The sequence below is a fragment of the Mytilus edulis genome, chromosome 5 (assembly GCF_963676685.1).
Source record: "Mytilus edulis chromosome 5, xbMytEdul2.2, whole genome shotgun sequence".
In the NCBI taxonomy this organism is placed as follows: Eukaryota; Metazoa; Mollusca; class Bivalvia; order Mytilida; family Mytilidae; genus Mytilus; species Mytilus edulis.
The window spans coordinates 12326681-12341503 of NC_092348.1; the positions used below are offsets into that span (position 1 = coordinate 12326681).

Here is a 14823-nt window from a genome sequence, read left to right on the forward strand (position 1 = left end):
TGAATCAATCATAGATCAGAGGATATGAAAACAAAATTGATAAGTAAAATAACAATTATCACCGAACTCTTAAGATAAATTCAAAACGGAGAGTCCCTTATCAAATGTCAAAATAAAAAGCTCAAACACTGCAAATGAATGGAAAACAATAGTCCAAATAATAGGGCTCTTCACGGCTAGTTGGGCCATATTGGATAGGGGCAAATTTTCATAATGGAGGTAAAACTAGTGTGAAAAATACAGGAACACATCATTTAAACAGAGCAGTTGCTTAGAAACATGCAAAGGATTTCCCATACTTTCATACTATTTCCTCCACTTTCAAAAAAAGAGCCCTATTATGACGTCTTGAAAGGCTATTATATTTTTTTTTCTTTGATGCCTTACATAAGCATCAAAGCAAAAATTTTAAATAGCCTTTCAAGATGTCATAATTATCTGGACTAGGAAAACAACTGAAACTGTCAATTTCTGACTTGGTGCATACATTTCCTGATGATTAAAATGTAGTAGCTTTAACTTAGTTATATAGCTAGCTTAACACCCACTTGATGACAATTGTATTGCATTCCTTATAAGACTTATAAGGCAGGAGTTACCTGTGAAAGCGGAGGGGCCGTATTAGTTTTACCCTTGTCTGTCTGTATACTGTACATAGATCTATACGTCCCATTGAATAAACGTACATGTACATGTATTTACACTTTTAGTATTTAGCTATATTTTGCCTCCAAATGACCTTAGATCTGCTCCGAATCACCTTTTTAAAGCAATGACTGGAAAATTATTATAACATAACCATTTTCAAACAACTTGGAACAGAACAAACAAAGTTAGAACATTTTCAGCTGATCTCACAAGAACGGAACATTCCAAATTCACTATCATTTCTAAAGGCATCATGATTAGTGCATTGTAGTGTAGACATGTACATGTAAAGTTCAGCTGCACAAATATATCGTAAATGTCAGGGTAATGTTTTTAAATTATCTACATAAAAATACAACATGTACAAAACAACAAAGATACATTAACAATGTCATGAACATGATGAATGTGGATAAAGGCAATTTTTTTTTGTATTAAAGAGAACATGTAGAAAAAACAGATATTTCTGGCTTTTATAGCGACTAAATCATTTTTATTTTTTTGTGGGTTTTTTTGTGGGGCTGTCAGTCACAAAAGAGTGGTCTAGGTCTGACTTATATAATTTTCTTTCTAAGGATCAGGCAAAGGGTGCATATCGAATATGTGACTGCTGGGTTCATATCCACAGTGTATATTCGTCACGCTTGTGTTCAGGTTTTAGAGTACTAGAACACTAAATACTTGCAGTAAATTGTAAATTTGTAGAGGTTGAAACTCCAATATTAGGGGAAATATTATACATTTTTGTACAAATAAAGTACCTCACAGAACTTTCGAAATATTTTTTTTTTTTATTTTTCATAAAAAATAAATTCAAAGCGTATTAGAATTTATATTTAAAAGTTTCACACATTCTGTTAAATGACGAAAAATTCACCAATTGAAAAATTCTTAAATTACAAGAGAAAATTACTTGCATTCTGTTTTTCGTATGTCATTGTATGTTTTGTTCAAAACTCAACTTTCTTTGCAAAAACTCTTTAAACAGCAGAGTTGAAGATGTTTTAAGTGGATATATTCAAGCATTTCACCGTTAAATTTGACATTTATCTGACTGATTTATTATAGAGTCAATAAATGTGTTTATGGTGTTGTTGAAGTCCATTTATTTTCCCATGATTTTTCATACAGGAATTTATCATCGTTCCTGCTGCAAATCCCTGAAAAAACAAGTTTGAATTTTGATGGCGTCACTTTTATTGTTCTACAGATATGCCCTTATACAAATGAAAAATGGTTGCATTACTAAGTTCAGTTTTCTTAATGCAGTTGCCTGAAAAAATTGGTATGAAACTTATACACAATGCTTATTACAACAAAAACTGATCAAGGTTGAATTTTGGTAGCATCACTTTTTTAACGTTCTAGATTTACTGTTCTAGAGTTATGCCCCTTTACACTATCATCCTTACTAAGAATTGGTCATAGAATACTTAATTGTAAAATCATCACCCACAGATAAATTGTTTTCCCTTTAAATTGTTTACATAATAAAAATCACTGAGGTACAAATTGGGGGTTGTATTTATTTGATTTAAGTTAATAGTTCAATCATGGCAACGTATTTATTCTTGGTCTTTTTTTAGAGCAAAGTTATATGAGTCAAGAGAAATGAAAGAAGAATATTATACAACTTTTTTTATTTATATAAGTAAACAGTATTTGATAAATGTATAAAGGATTTTTATTGTAACTCTACCTACAGCATGTACAATATTGTTCATCTGTACCAGTAAATAAAAAAAAACAGGTATTTTTTACCTGATATACTGACATGACCGACATTACAACAAATGTTTAGAAGAGTTATCAGTTATAGATGTAAGGGAATTCCCTATGTCATTGCAGTCATGGTTGAAAACAGATAGAAAAATACAATTAAAAATTACCTGTTTTATAAAACAATCATTTCTTGTAAACTTTCTGTCAAATATGTCACTTGAAATATGTACATGTAAACTTCCTTGATGCTGGGCATGGTATTTTTTATCATGTTAATCATGATTAATTTATACATAAATAGTTAACAATTTCAACTTCTGGAATGCATTCTTCAAATTTCAATGTGGTTTTATACATTTTAGATATACTTTTTACTAGTATTAATACATATTACAAAGATATAAGGAGATGTTACATGCATATACTAATCAATAATTAATTTATAAATTTATAAGCTGTAAATGACAAAAATAGACAGGTGTTGACAACATGTTTGTATGATTGTGTTCAATTCTTACATTGTCTTATGTAATTATAAATCTTCATTATTATCAAACTTGACTTTTTTCCTACTTCAGAAATTTGTAATCATCTAAAACTCATACAAAAAAAGAGTCAATTTATTAGATAAAGAATCATATTTTAAATTAAGAAAATAAATCATTGATGAATTTTATGTACTCTTGACTTCCAATTTTTTCATGATAATGAATATAATACATGTTACCATAATTGAATATATACCGTCAACAAAAAGTAAATACATAGATGTTTCAAATATGTGACTGACAATACACATGATACAATGTACATGTACATCTGTATTTATTAAAGACAACTAACATTATAGAGACTTTCAGGTGTAGTGATCATCTTCAAACTTTATTATACACATGTATACAACACAACATTAATCAATTTGAAAACTTTAAAACTGGTATGATGCAGAGGACATAGACATGATGGAGATTTTTTTTGTACTCAAAACAGTAAGTGTGAGATATCGATGCACATTCAGAAAATATAAATGAATTACAGACAGAATATATATGGACATTTACCAAAACAGTGAATATCTCAATTGATTATAACCTCTAAATACCTTCCTTTATGGTCAATGTTTATTTTAAGTTCATACTGCAAATTTAAAGCTGTGTCAGTGCTCAAAACACAATGATTCTTTGACATGCATGGTCTTCAATAACGGTTTATGAAATAAGTTATACTTTGATGGACATGATGGAGGAGTAGGGACTATATTTTCAATCATGACTATGGAAGTAGTTATGCTTTTTTTATACACGTGTAACAAAGGGGCTGCTGGCTCAGTCGATACGCCTCCTTGTTACGGGGTCATAATTTTATGCGAAAAATCATTAGAAAAACGTTTACACCAATGACAGGAACTAGTTGTTGCAGTTATCAAAGATCAAACAGATTCACTTTTGATTATCATTTAATTCCAAGTCCAAGAAATAAACATAGGACAATGTCAATATCAAATGTACGACTCCTAACTGTAACTATCTCGACTCTCTGTTTTTACTCTTTATCCTCTCTACTCACTACTCTACTCTTTTACATTTATTTTCACACAGTATTTATACTATTAATCAGACAATACTTCATTTGTAACAATACTCAAATTAATATGACATTTCATAACACCTAGCAATAAGTAACATTTTTCACATAATTAATATAAAAGATAATTATATTTCCTCATATAATCTTATTAACACATATTCTCTTATATGCTTAATTCTCTCACATTAATTCTCAATCTGTCACAAATCCTTAAATATCAAATGTCCCTAATTAACTCACATTTTGTTTTGACATGTAGAATATTAAATTTGTAAAAACAGTATTTTTGTAAATGTCCAATTTTTGAATAAAATAATAATTTTAGATATAAGTCCAAATTAGCCTTATGACATATGGCTCCTCCTCCACTAAACACGTCCTCGTGTTTATAAAAGTTAATTTATTAAAATCTTCCTCCATGTTCTCTTCTATCATGTCTATTGTTTCGACGATGGTTAAAATGTCCGTGATGATACTCATCTTGTTGTTGAGTCCATTGTTGCGGTTGTGGATTCCAATGTTGTGGTTGTTGATTCCATTGTTGCGGTTGTTGAATCAACTTTTGCTGGTTTTGGAGCTGTTGTTGTTGCTGGTACCGTTTTATCACTAAATCTTGTTGTTCATTTTTCTTTTTCAATTGCTCTATTTCTTCTTTCCAATTTTTTAGTGATTCTGTATATTGCTGGCCTACTGTTCTTTGCAATTGCTCATAATCAAATGCTAAATTCACATACTTTGGATGGTTTGCAACAATTTCCTCATAATCTTCATCAAATTTACACTTAACTAAGTGATGCTGTCTTCTTTCCTTATTGCACGCTTCCATGATCCTCAAATTTTCACTTTTTAAAAATTCATTCCTCCAATGTAGATTAAACATATCTAGATCTTCTGGTGTGGCTTTAAACTTTTCTAATTCCTCTTGTAATTCCTTAATTTGTATAACATGTGAATCTAAACTTGTCTTGATTGAGTTTAGCTCTTCTTTCAGATCACTTATTTCTTCATCTTTCTTGCTACATGTATGTTGAAATTTAAATTTTCCACTGTTGATATTTTTCTCTTTTAATTTTTCTTTAATTCTTTTCAATTCGACTTTAACTGAATTCGTTGTGTCCAAAGCACTTACAAAAGCTGTATTTCTGGTGTTTGTAAATGGTAATTCAAACATTTGTCGTTTTCTGTCAAAATGTTCATTGAATCTGGATCGGTCCCTGTCTGCTCTCTTCTTACTTTTCACTTTGATGTCATTAAACTTCTGATGTCCTTTTACTTCCACTGATGGTTTATGAATGTTACACATTCTTGCATAATGTCCCTTTTCTCCACATTTATAACAATTTTTGAAAGTGGCAAAACATAATCTGCTATGCCCAATTCCACATTTACCACATACTGGTCTTTGACTTCGAAAGTTCGATAATCTCCATTGGGGTCTTAAATTAAATTCCATATTGTCAGTTGTTGCTTTTAAAGGGGAAACACTCACTTGTTGCAGTAAAAGGTATCTGGTATCTTTGTTGAGATGATAAGTCAACTTGCCTGGGTCACGTCCACCATATGTAACAAAGGGGGCTGCTGGCTCAGTCGATACGCCTCCTTGTTACGGGGTCATAATTTTATGCGAAAAATCATTAGAAAAACGTTTACACCAATGACAGGAACTAGTTGTTGCAGTTATCAAAGATCAAACAGATTCACTTTTGATTATCATTTAATTCCAAGTCCAAGAAATAAACATAGGACAATGTCAATATCAAATGTACGACTCCTAACTGTAACTATCTCGACTCTCTGTTTTTACTCTTTATCCTCTCTACTCACTACTCTACTCTTTTACATTTATTTTCACACAGTATTTATACTATTAATCAGACAATACTTCATTTGTAACAATACTCAAATTAATATGACATTTCATAACACCTAGCAATAAGTAACATTTTTCACATAATTAATATAAAAGATAATTATATTTCCTCATATAATCTTATTAACACATATTCTCTTATATGCTTAATTCTCTCACATTAATTCTCAATCTGTCACAAATCCTTAAATATCAAATGTCCCTAATTAACTCACATTTTGTTTTGACATGTAAAATATTAAATTTGTAAAAACAGTATTTTTGTAAATGTCCAATTTTTGAATAAAATAATAATTTTAAATATAAGTCCAAATTAGCCTTATGACACACGCATTCATGGTGAATTGTTTATATTTATTGACATGACCTCCCTTAGATTTTCATAAATTTTAGCTTTTACCGTTCTGAGTTATTGGGAGTTTTATTCATTAAAAGTTGGAATTTTTCCAGTTTTCCTCAATAACTCAAAAGCACTTTTACTAATTTGCTAGAATCTTTGGTGAATCATTCATATCTATTGGCATGATCGAGCTCCCTTTGATTGTTATAAATTTTAGATTTTACATTTCCGAGTTATGGTGTTTTATTCTTTAAAAGGTTGGTATTTTTCCTGTTTTATTTAAGATAAAAAAATCTTTAGTAAACTTTATTCCTTTTATTCTCTATTTTCAGATTTTAGCTCAACAAAGATAGAATTAAATATATCAGTCTTCAATTTTTTCCTCCTTTTTATATGTTATAGGTATAACCAAATGAAGCTATGATGTCTATTCTAACATCAGAAAAGGCAGGTTACATGACAGTGAATGAAGTCACTGAGACAACAAGGACAAATGTTGATACTGGCCTGAATGGAAGTGAAGTTAGTCAGAGGAGGAGTTATCATGGTTACAATGAGTTTGAGATTGCTAAAGAGGAACCACTATGGAAAAAATATTTAGGAGAGGTACAATAGAAATAAAATACGGTATACACGTTATGTGATCTATAGAAGTTTTTGTCTTGTGATGTTTGAACTCTGGTGGATAGTTGCTTAATTGTCAATAATACCACATCTGCTTATTTTGAATAGAAATGAATGGAGATGTGGGATACTTAAACAAATGTAAAATGGTGCTGCAACACAACAATCAAAAAACAAATAGACATTTTGAGGTCAACATTTAGTGTAAGAAATATACAGATGTTTTTACAATGTCAAGCTTTTATTTTTTCATGCTTGAATAAACAAAATAGACATATCAATCATTATGTTCAGCAGTTTATTTTTTCCAATGAGTACATTTTAATGTATATTCGATCATTTCTGCTACAAGCGTTTTAAGGGATCATTAATGATCAATTGTTTTTGAGATACAATGTATTTATTTCAGAAATCAGCACAAATCCATTTGGAATTTTTAATGGACAAATTCCTAAAATAAGATAAAAATCTTCTATAAACATGATAAAACTGAACTAGATATACATTGTATATCAATTTATCATGTGAAAACTACAGAAGCACTGTAGGTATAGCATTGTGTTGTAATGTTTATAACTCTTTTTAAAGAAAAATTCTCAAGATTTTTTTCCCCTTCAAAATGTTAGTCTATTTATCATGCTTATTGACATTGTAAAATTGACCTTTTACCTACTAACACTAAAACCAATATGGGTCTTGTTATTTCTAATTTCTATGGGGCATTTTCCAGATAAGATTTGTGAAGATTAAAAATACATGACATAGGGTTAAAAATATATCATCCAAAAACCAATTTTGTCATAATTTCAGACAGTCAAATATTGCTGCTATGACCTTGACCTTTGACTAAGTCACCTCAAAATTTATACGAATCTTTTTATACAAATCATGGGATATTATCAAACCAAGCAAGTTAAATATATTTTTCATGTATTAAATGACATTATTTGGAATCTGAAGTGTTGCAGTTTTCCCAACACCCAGTTAGCATCCATTATATTATAAACATAGTTCAATGATGTCACAACTGCATTGTACAATATATACTGGAAATAAATAAACAAATGTCAGTAAATGCCAGTAAATGCATTTGGATTTTGGAATGAGAAACACAATCAGTTGTATTGCCATTCTGTTAAAACAGACACTCTCTCAAAACACAGACAATATTCATTTTGTATAATTTTTTGTCCTGCTTGACGTAGTCAAAAATTGAGACAGGTAATTGCTGTTTCCAGCGGCTGTGGCAGCTGCGTCAACAATGTATTGGTTTGTGATAAGGTCTTGTTTATGGTGAACCACAAGGGGTAGGGCAATGGTATTTTGTATGCAGTTGTATAAGCATTGGCACATCTCATTACCATGGAGATTATTTAGCCCTGCCCCTTCATTCATGGTCTAATAACTTTGAAACTTTTGTTTAGTTTAATACATGTATTAGTTTGTGATTAGGTCAGTTTATGGGAAACCACTAGTGGTAGGTCAATGATATTTGGTATGTAGTTGTATAAGCATGGGCATATCTCATTTCCATGGAGATTATTTGCTCCACCCCCTTAGTCATGGTTTATTGACTTTGAATTTATCTTACATGTAGTTTACAAAATGAATGGTATAGTTTGTGGTTAGGTCAGTACAAGGGGAACCATTAGTGGTAGGTCAATGTTAATTGGTATTCAGTTGTATAAACATTTGCACAATTCATTTTCACAGAGAATATTTTGCCCCACTCCCTCTGTGAGTCATGGTCTATTGACTTTGAAACATTAGCTTAGTTTGTATGTATTAGTCTGTGATTAGATGAACTGCTAATGTTAAGTCAATGATATATGGTATGGAATTTATTGGTATTTGCAAGTCTTATTTCCATGGAGATTATACATGTAAAGCCCCTTCCCGTCATCATGGTTCATTGACTTTAAAACATTTACATAGTTTACAAGTGGTTTGTTTAAGGAGAATGACTCGTGATAAGTCAATGGTATTTGGTATGCAATTGTATAAACATTGGCACTTCTTGCTTCCATGGAGATTGTTCAACCATGTACCTTCAGTCATAGTTCATCAATTGTGAATATTTGCCTCACTTATGAAACATGTTAAAGCATTGCTATTTTAATTTCAGCATTTGCATAATCAAAATTTCCAAAAAGCAAGACATCTCTGTGATAACAGTTTATTTTTATTTTTTTCCAGTTCAACAATCCATTGATATTGCTGTTACTAGCTTCAGCGTTAATTAGCCTCATTATGAAACAGTTTGATGATGCTGTTAGTATAACTGTGGTAGGTATTTATTACTAATGTTGTCATAATTACATCACATGTATGTTATTTTAAAGAATCTGTTAGTTTGATTGGCTAACAACAATTGCACATCAATTCAAAAATTAACCTTCATATCAAAATGAAATGTTAGATTCATGATGACATGTGCTTGTGCTTCCACAAAAAAGTGCACCCTCAGGTAAAAAAAAGAAAAAAATTGATAAAACTTTTCACAGTCTTATTAGCACTAAAATATAATTAAAAGAAATGAATGCTTCTTTTTGTCATTTTACTAAGCTGGAAATTAAAGTGTTCATTGTGCACACATTTTAAGAATGAAACACTTCATACTTTGTTCCCGTTTACACCATTAATTTCTTAAAACATGTACCTGGTACAATAAGTAATATAAAATATTTTGCTACTCAAATCCTATTTCTTATCCAAATTTTTTAGCCTAAAAACATGTATGTTTTGTTGCATAAATTGCGATATTGTCATAGTAAATGTATTTTAAGTGATACTAAGTAATTGAAAACATTAAAGGCATAAGAAGGAATAGTTTATATTTTCCATTATGTCTTGTCAGTGGATAATAAAAAAAGTCATAGTCAACAAGATTCAAAATTTCCCTGCACGAAATAAACTTATTACCAATTATCAGTGACACATATATATTTATGTATATAAAAATGAGTCAAGTTATGTATTCTTTTTTTGTAAGATTTAAACATTTGTTTTACATTGTAGGCTATCATAATTGTGGTGACAGTAGCTTTTGTACAGGTATGTGTATGTTAGTGTATTTTAACTTTGAATTCTGATGGTAAATATAAGTGACCATTCAGGTCAGTATCAGTTAATGGGATGTCAGATAATGGGATGTCAGTTAATGGGATATCAGTTAATGGGATGTCAGTTAATGGGATGTCAGTTAATGGGATGTCAGATAATGGGATGTCAGTTAATGGGATGTCAGATAATGGGATGTCAGTTAATGGGATGTCAGATAATGGGATGTCAATTAATGGGATGTCAGTTATTGGGATATCAGTTAATGGGATGTCAGTTAATGGGATGTCAGTTAATGGGAAGTCAGTTAATGGGATGTCAGTTAATGGGATATCAGTTAATGGGATGTCAGTTAATGGGATGTCAGTTAATGGGACTTCATGGGTAAAAACCGCTCATTTGAATGTTCAATGGAGTACAAGCTTTATATGCATTCTTTGGTAAATTCGTGAATTTAAATACAAATAATAAAATAAGTTGTTTTATAATTTTGTAGGAGTACAGATCGGAGAAATCGCTAGAAGCTCTGGCTAAACTTGTTCCACCTCAGTGTCATTGGTAAGTCACATGTGTAAATGACCTTAACTTAATAGAAGATAAAATGCTGTTTGGATTTTTTCTTCAAATAATTGCTTAGTGTAAATATGTACATATTGTTTCAAACTAATTCCGTGAAAAGCACTCAACAGAATTCAATCAAACTTGCACATATTTTTCTAAATGACATGTTATAATGTGCACCAGCTATTTTAATTCTTAGTTTGAGTATTTTTTTTCAATTTCTAAGACCAAAACTTTTCTGTCTGTATTATTTGGAACAGCAGGAATTTTCCTGTGGAGCACTCAATTTTTTTTTTACTGGAAAACATTTGATTTTTTAACACTAACTTATATTGTATATTGTATATTTAGCTATCTTTTAAAATGAATACAATGATACAATTCTTATTTCCTGTTCCAAGATTCTAATTTTATTTTGAAATAATTTTTCAATCCTGGCTTTTTGGTCATAAACTTTACTCAATACTAATTAGGGTACAAATTTTTGCCCTAAACTCAGAATCCAGTTATTTTATTGGTTGATTTATGAGTCTCAGTACTATAATCATACTCAAAATGTCTCAATATACTACTGCAAGTTGTAACAGTTTGTAATCTCCTCTCAATATACTACTGCAACAGTTTGTAATCAAATCTCCTCTCAATATACTACTGCAACAGTTTGTAATCTCCTCTCAATATACTACTGCAACAGTTTGTAATCAAATCTCCTCTCAATATACTACTGCAACAGTTTGTAATCTCCTCTCAATATACTACTGCAACAGTTTGTAATCTCCTCTCAATATACTACTGCAACAGTTTGTAATCAAAACTCCTCTCAAACCACTCAACAGGATTTCATGAAACCTTTTAGATTAGAAGGACATACTATGTAGATCATACTATGTAATCTCCTCTCAATATACTACTGCAACAGTTTGTAATCTCCTCGCAATATACTACTGCAACAGTTTGTAATCTCCTCGCAATATACTACTGCAACAGTTTGTAATCAAAACTCCTCTCAAACCACTCAACAGGATTTCATGAAACCTTTTAGATTAGAAGGACATACTATGTAGATCTGCATAACGACAGGAAATTACGATTCAATTTTTTTTCTTCTAAGAGTTATTTTATTTGTCCAGTGACAATGTTGGGACATGTGGGTATGTGAGCGTGCTCACTAAGGTTCTTTAATTATTTTTTATCTTTACCAGTTTGAGAAATGGTCAGATAGAGACATTTTTAGCCAGAGAATTAGTTCCTGGTGATATAGTACATCTAATGGTTGGAGATAGAGTTCCAGCAGATCTTCGTCTTTTTGAGGTAAGATAATGATACATCTATTGAATGATGAGCTTCAGTCATTAGGTTGCAGCAGATCTTCGTCTTTTTGATGTAAGATAATGATGCATCTATTGAATGATGAGCTTCAGTCATTAGGTTGCAGCAGATCTTCGTCTTTTTGAGGTAAGATAATGATACATCTATTGAATGATGAGCTTCAGTCATTAGGTTACAGCAGATCTTCGTCTTTTTGAGGTAAGATAATGATGCATCTATTGAATGATGAGCTTCAGTCATTAGGTTACAGCAGATCTTCGTCTTTTTGAGGTAAGATAATGATGCATCTATTGAATGATGAGCTTCAGTCATTAGGTTACAGCAGATCTTCGTCTTTTTGAGGTAAGATAATGATACATCTATTGAATGATGAGCTTCAGTCATTAGGTTGCAGCAGATCTTCGTCTTTTTGAGGTAAGATAATGATACATCTATTGAATGATGAGCTTCAGTCATTAGGTTACAGCAGATCTTCGTCTTTTTGAGGTAAGATAATGATACATCTATTGAATGATGAGCTTCAGTCATTAGGTTGCAGCAGATCTTCGTCTTTTTGAGGTAAGATAATGATGCATCTATTGAATGATGAGCTTCAGTCATTAGGTTGCAGCAGATCTTCGTCTTTTTGAGGTAAGATAATGATGCATCTATTGAATGATGAGCTTCAGTCATTAGGTTACAGCAGATCTTCGTCTTTTTAAGGTAAGATAATGATACATCTATTGAATGATGAGCTTCAGTCATTAGGTTGCAGCAGATCTTCGTCTTTTTGAGGTAAGATAATGATGCATCTATTGAATGATGAGCTTCAGTCATTAGGTTGCAGCAGATCTTCGTCTTTTTGAGGTAAGATAATGATGCATCTATTGAATGATGAGCTTCAGTCATTAGGTTACAGCAGATCTTCGTCTTTTTGAGGTAAGATAATGATGCATCTATTGAATGATGAGCTTCAGTCATTAGGTTACAGCAGATCTTCGTCTTTTTGAGGTAAGATAATGATGCATCTATTGAATGATGAGCTTCAGTCATTAGGTTGCAGCAGATCTTCGTCTTTTTGAGGTAAGATAATGATACATCTATTGAATGATGAGCTTCAGTCATTAGGTTACAGCAGATCTTCGTCTTTTTGAGGTAAGATAATGATACATCTATTGAATGATGAGCTTCAGTCATTAGGTTGCAGCAGATCTTCGTCTTTTTGAGGTAAGATAATGATGCATCTATTGAATGATGAGCTTCAGTCATTAGGTTGCAGCAGATCTTCGTCTTTTTGAGGTAAGATAATGATGCATCTATTGAATGATGAGCTTCAGTCATTAGGTTACAGCAGATCTTCGTCTTTTTGAGGTGAGATAATGATACATCTATTGAATGATGAGCTTCAGTCATTAGGTTGCAGCAGATCTTCGTCTTTTTGAGGTAAGATAATGATACATCTATTGAATGATGAGCTTCAGTCATTAGGTTACAGCAGATCTTCGTCTTTTTGAGGTAAGATAATGATACATCTATTGAATGATGAGCTTCAGTCATTAGGTTACAGCAGATCTTCGTCTTTTTGAGGTAAGATAATGATACATCTATTGAATGATGAGCTTCAGTCATTAGGTTACAGCAGATCTTCGTCTTTTTGAGGTAAGATAATGATACATCTATTGAATGATGAGCTTCAGTCATTAGGTTGCAGCAGATCTTCGTCTTTTTGAGGTAAGATAATGATGCATCTATTGAATGATGAGCTTCAGTCATTAGGTTACAGCAGATCTTTGTCTTTTTGAGGTAAGATAATGATACATCTATTGAATGATGAGCTTCAGTCATTAGGTTGCAGCAGATCTTCGTCTTTTTGAGGTAAGATAATGATGCATCTATTGAATGATGAGCTTCAGTCATTAGGTTACAGCAGATCTTCGTCTTTTTGAGGTAAGATAATGATACATCTATTGAATGATCAGCTTCAGTCATTAGGTTGCAGCAGATCTTCGTCTTTTTGAGGTAAGATAATGATGCATCTATTGAATGATGAGCTTCAGTCATTAGGTTACAGCAGATCTTTGTCTTTTTGAGGTAAGATAATGATACATCTATTGAATGATGAGCTTCAGTCATTAGGTTGCAGCAGATCTTCGTCTTTTTGAGGTAAGATAATGATGCATCTATTGAATGATGAGCTTCAGTCATTAGGTTGCAGCAGATCTTCGTCTTTTTGAGGTAAGATAATGATGCATCTATTGAATGATGAGCTTCAGTCATTAGGTTGCAGCAGATCTTCGTCTTTTTGAGGTAAGATAATGATACATCTATTGAATGATGAGCTTCAGTCATTAGGTTGCAGCAGATCTTTGTCCTTTTGAGGTAAGATAATGATACATCTATTGAATGATGAGCTTCAGTCATTAGGTTACAGCAGATCTTTGTCCTTTTGAGGTAAGATAATGATACATCTATTGAATGATGAGCTTCAGTCATTAGGTTGCAGCAGATCTTCGTCTTTTTGAGGTAAGATAATGATACATCTATTGAATGATGAGCTTCAGTCATTAGGTTGCAGCAGATCTTTGTCTTTTGAGGTAAGATAATGATACATCTATTGAATGATCAGCTTCAGTCATTAGGTTGTAGCAGATCTTTGTCTTTTTGAGGTAAGATAGTGATACATCTATTGAATGATCAGCTTCAGGCATTAGGTTGCAGCAGATCTTTGTCTTTTTGAGGTAAGATAATGATACATCTATTGAATGATGAGCTTCAGTCATTAGGTTACAGCAGATCTTCGTCTTTTTGAGGTAAGATAATGATACATCTATTGAATGATGAGCTTCAGTCATTAGGTTACAGCAGATCTTCGTCTTTTTGAGGTAAGATAATGATACATCTATTGAATGATGAGCTTCAGTCATTAGGTTACAGCAGATCTTCGTCTTTTTGAGGTAAGATAATGATACATCTATTGAATGATGAGCTTCAGTCATTAGGTTACAGCAGATCTTCGTCTTTTTGAGGTAAGATAATGATACATCTATTGAATGATGAGCTTCAGTCATTAGGTTACAGCAGATCTTCGTCTTTTTGAGGTAAG

At 31.7% G+C, this 14823-nt stretch overlaps 2 protein-coding genes across 5 annotated transcripts in view; one reads left to right on the plus strand and one right to left on the minus strand.

Annotated features, from left to right (window-relative positions):
* Nucleotides 1–14823, plus strand: part of LOC139522985 (calcium-transporting ATPase type 2C member 1-like) — a 48752-nt gene that overhangs the window by 246 nt on the left and 33683 nt on the right. For all 4 annotated transcript variants that reach the window (XM_071316680.1, XM_071316682.1, XM_071316681.1 and 1 more), the window contains exons 2-6: nucleotides 6570–6773; nucleotides 8988–9077; nucleotides 9810–9845; nucleotides 10348–10409; nucleotides 11615–11723. In XM_071316680.1, coding sequence (XP_071172781.1) covers nucleotides 6588–6773; nucleotides 8988–9077; nucleotides 9810–9845; nucleotides 10348–10409; nucleotides 11615–11723 — 483 coding nt within the window. In that variant the 5' untranslated portion in view covers nucleotides 6570–6587. The remainder of the gene's footprint in view (nucleotides 1–6569; nucleotides 6774–8987; nucleotides 9078–9809; nucleotides 9846–10347; nucleotides 10410–11614; nucleotides 11724–14823) is intronic.
* LOC139524931 (mRNA export factor GLE1-like) lies at nucleotides 4361–5410 on the minus strand. The gene has a single exon (XM_071320105.1). It carries the CDS (start codon nucleotides 5408–5410, stop codon nucleotides 4361–4363), a length of 1050 nt encoding a protein of 349 aa, XP_071176206.1.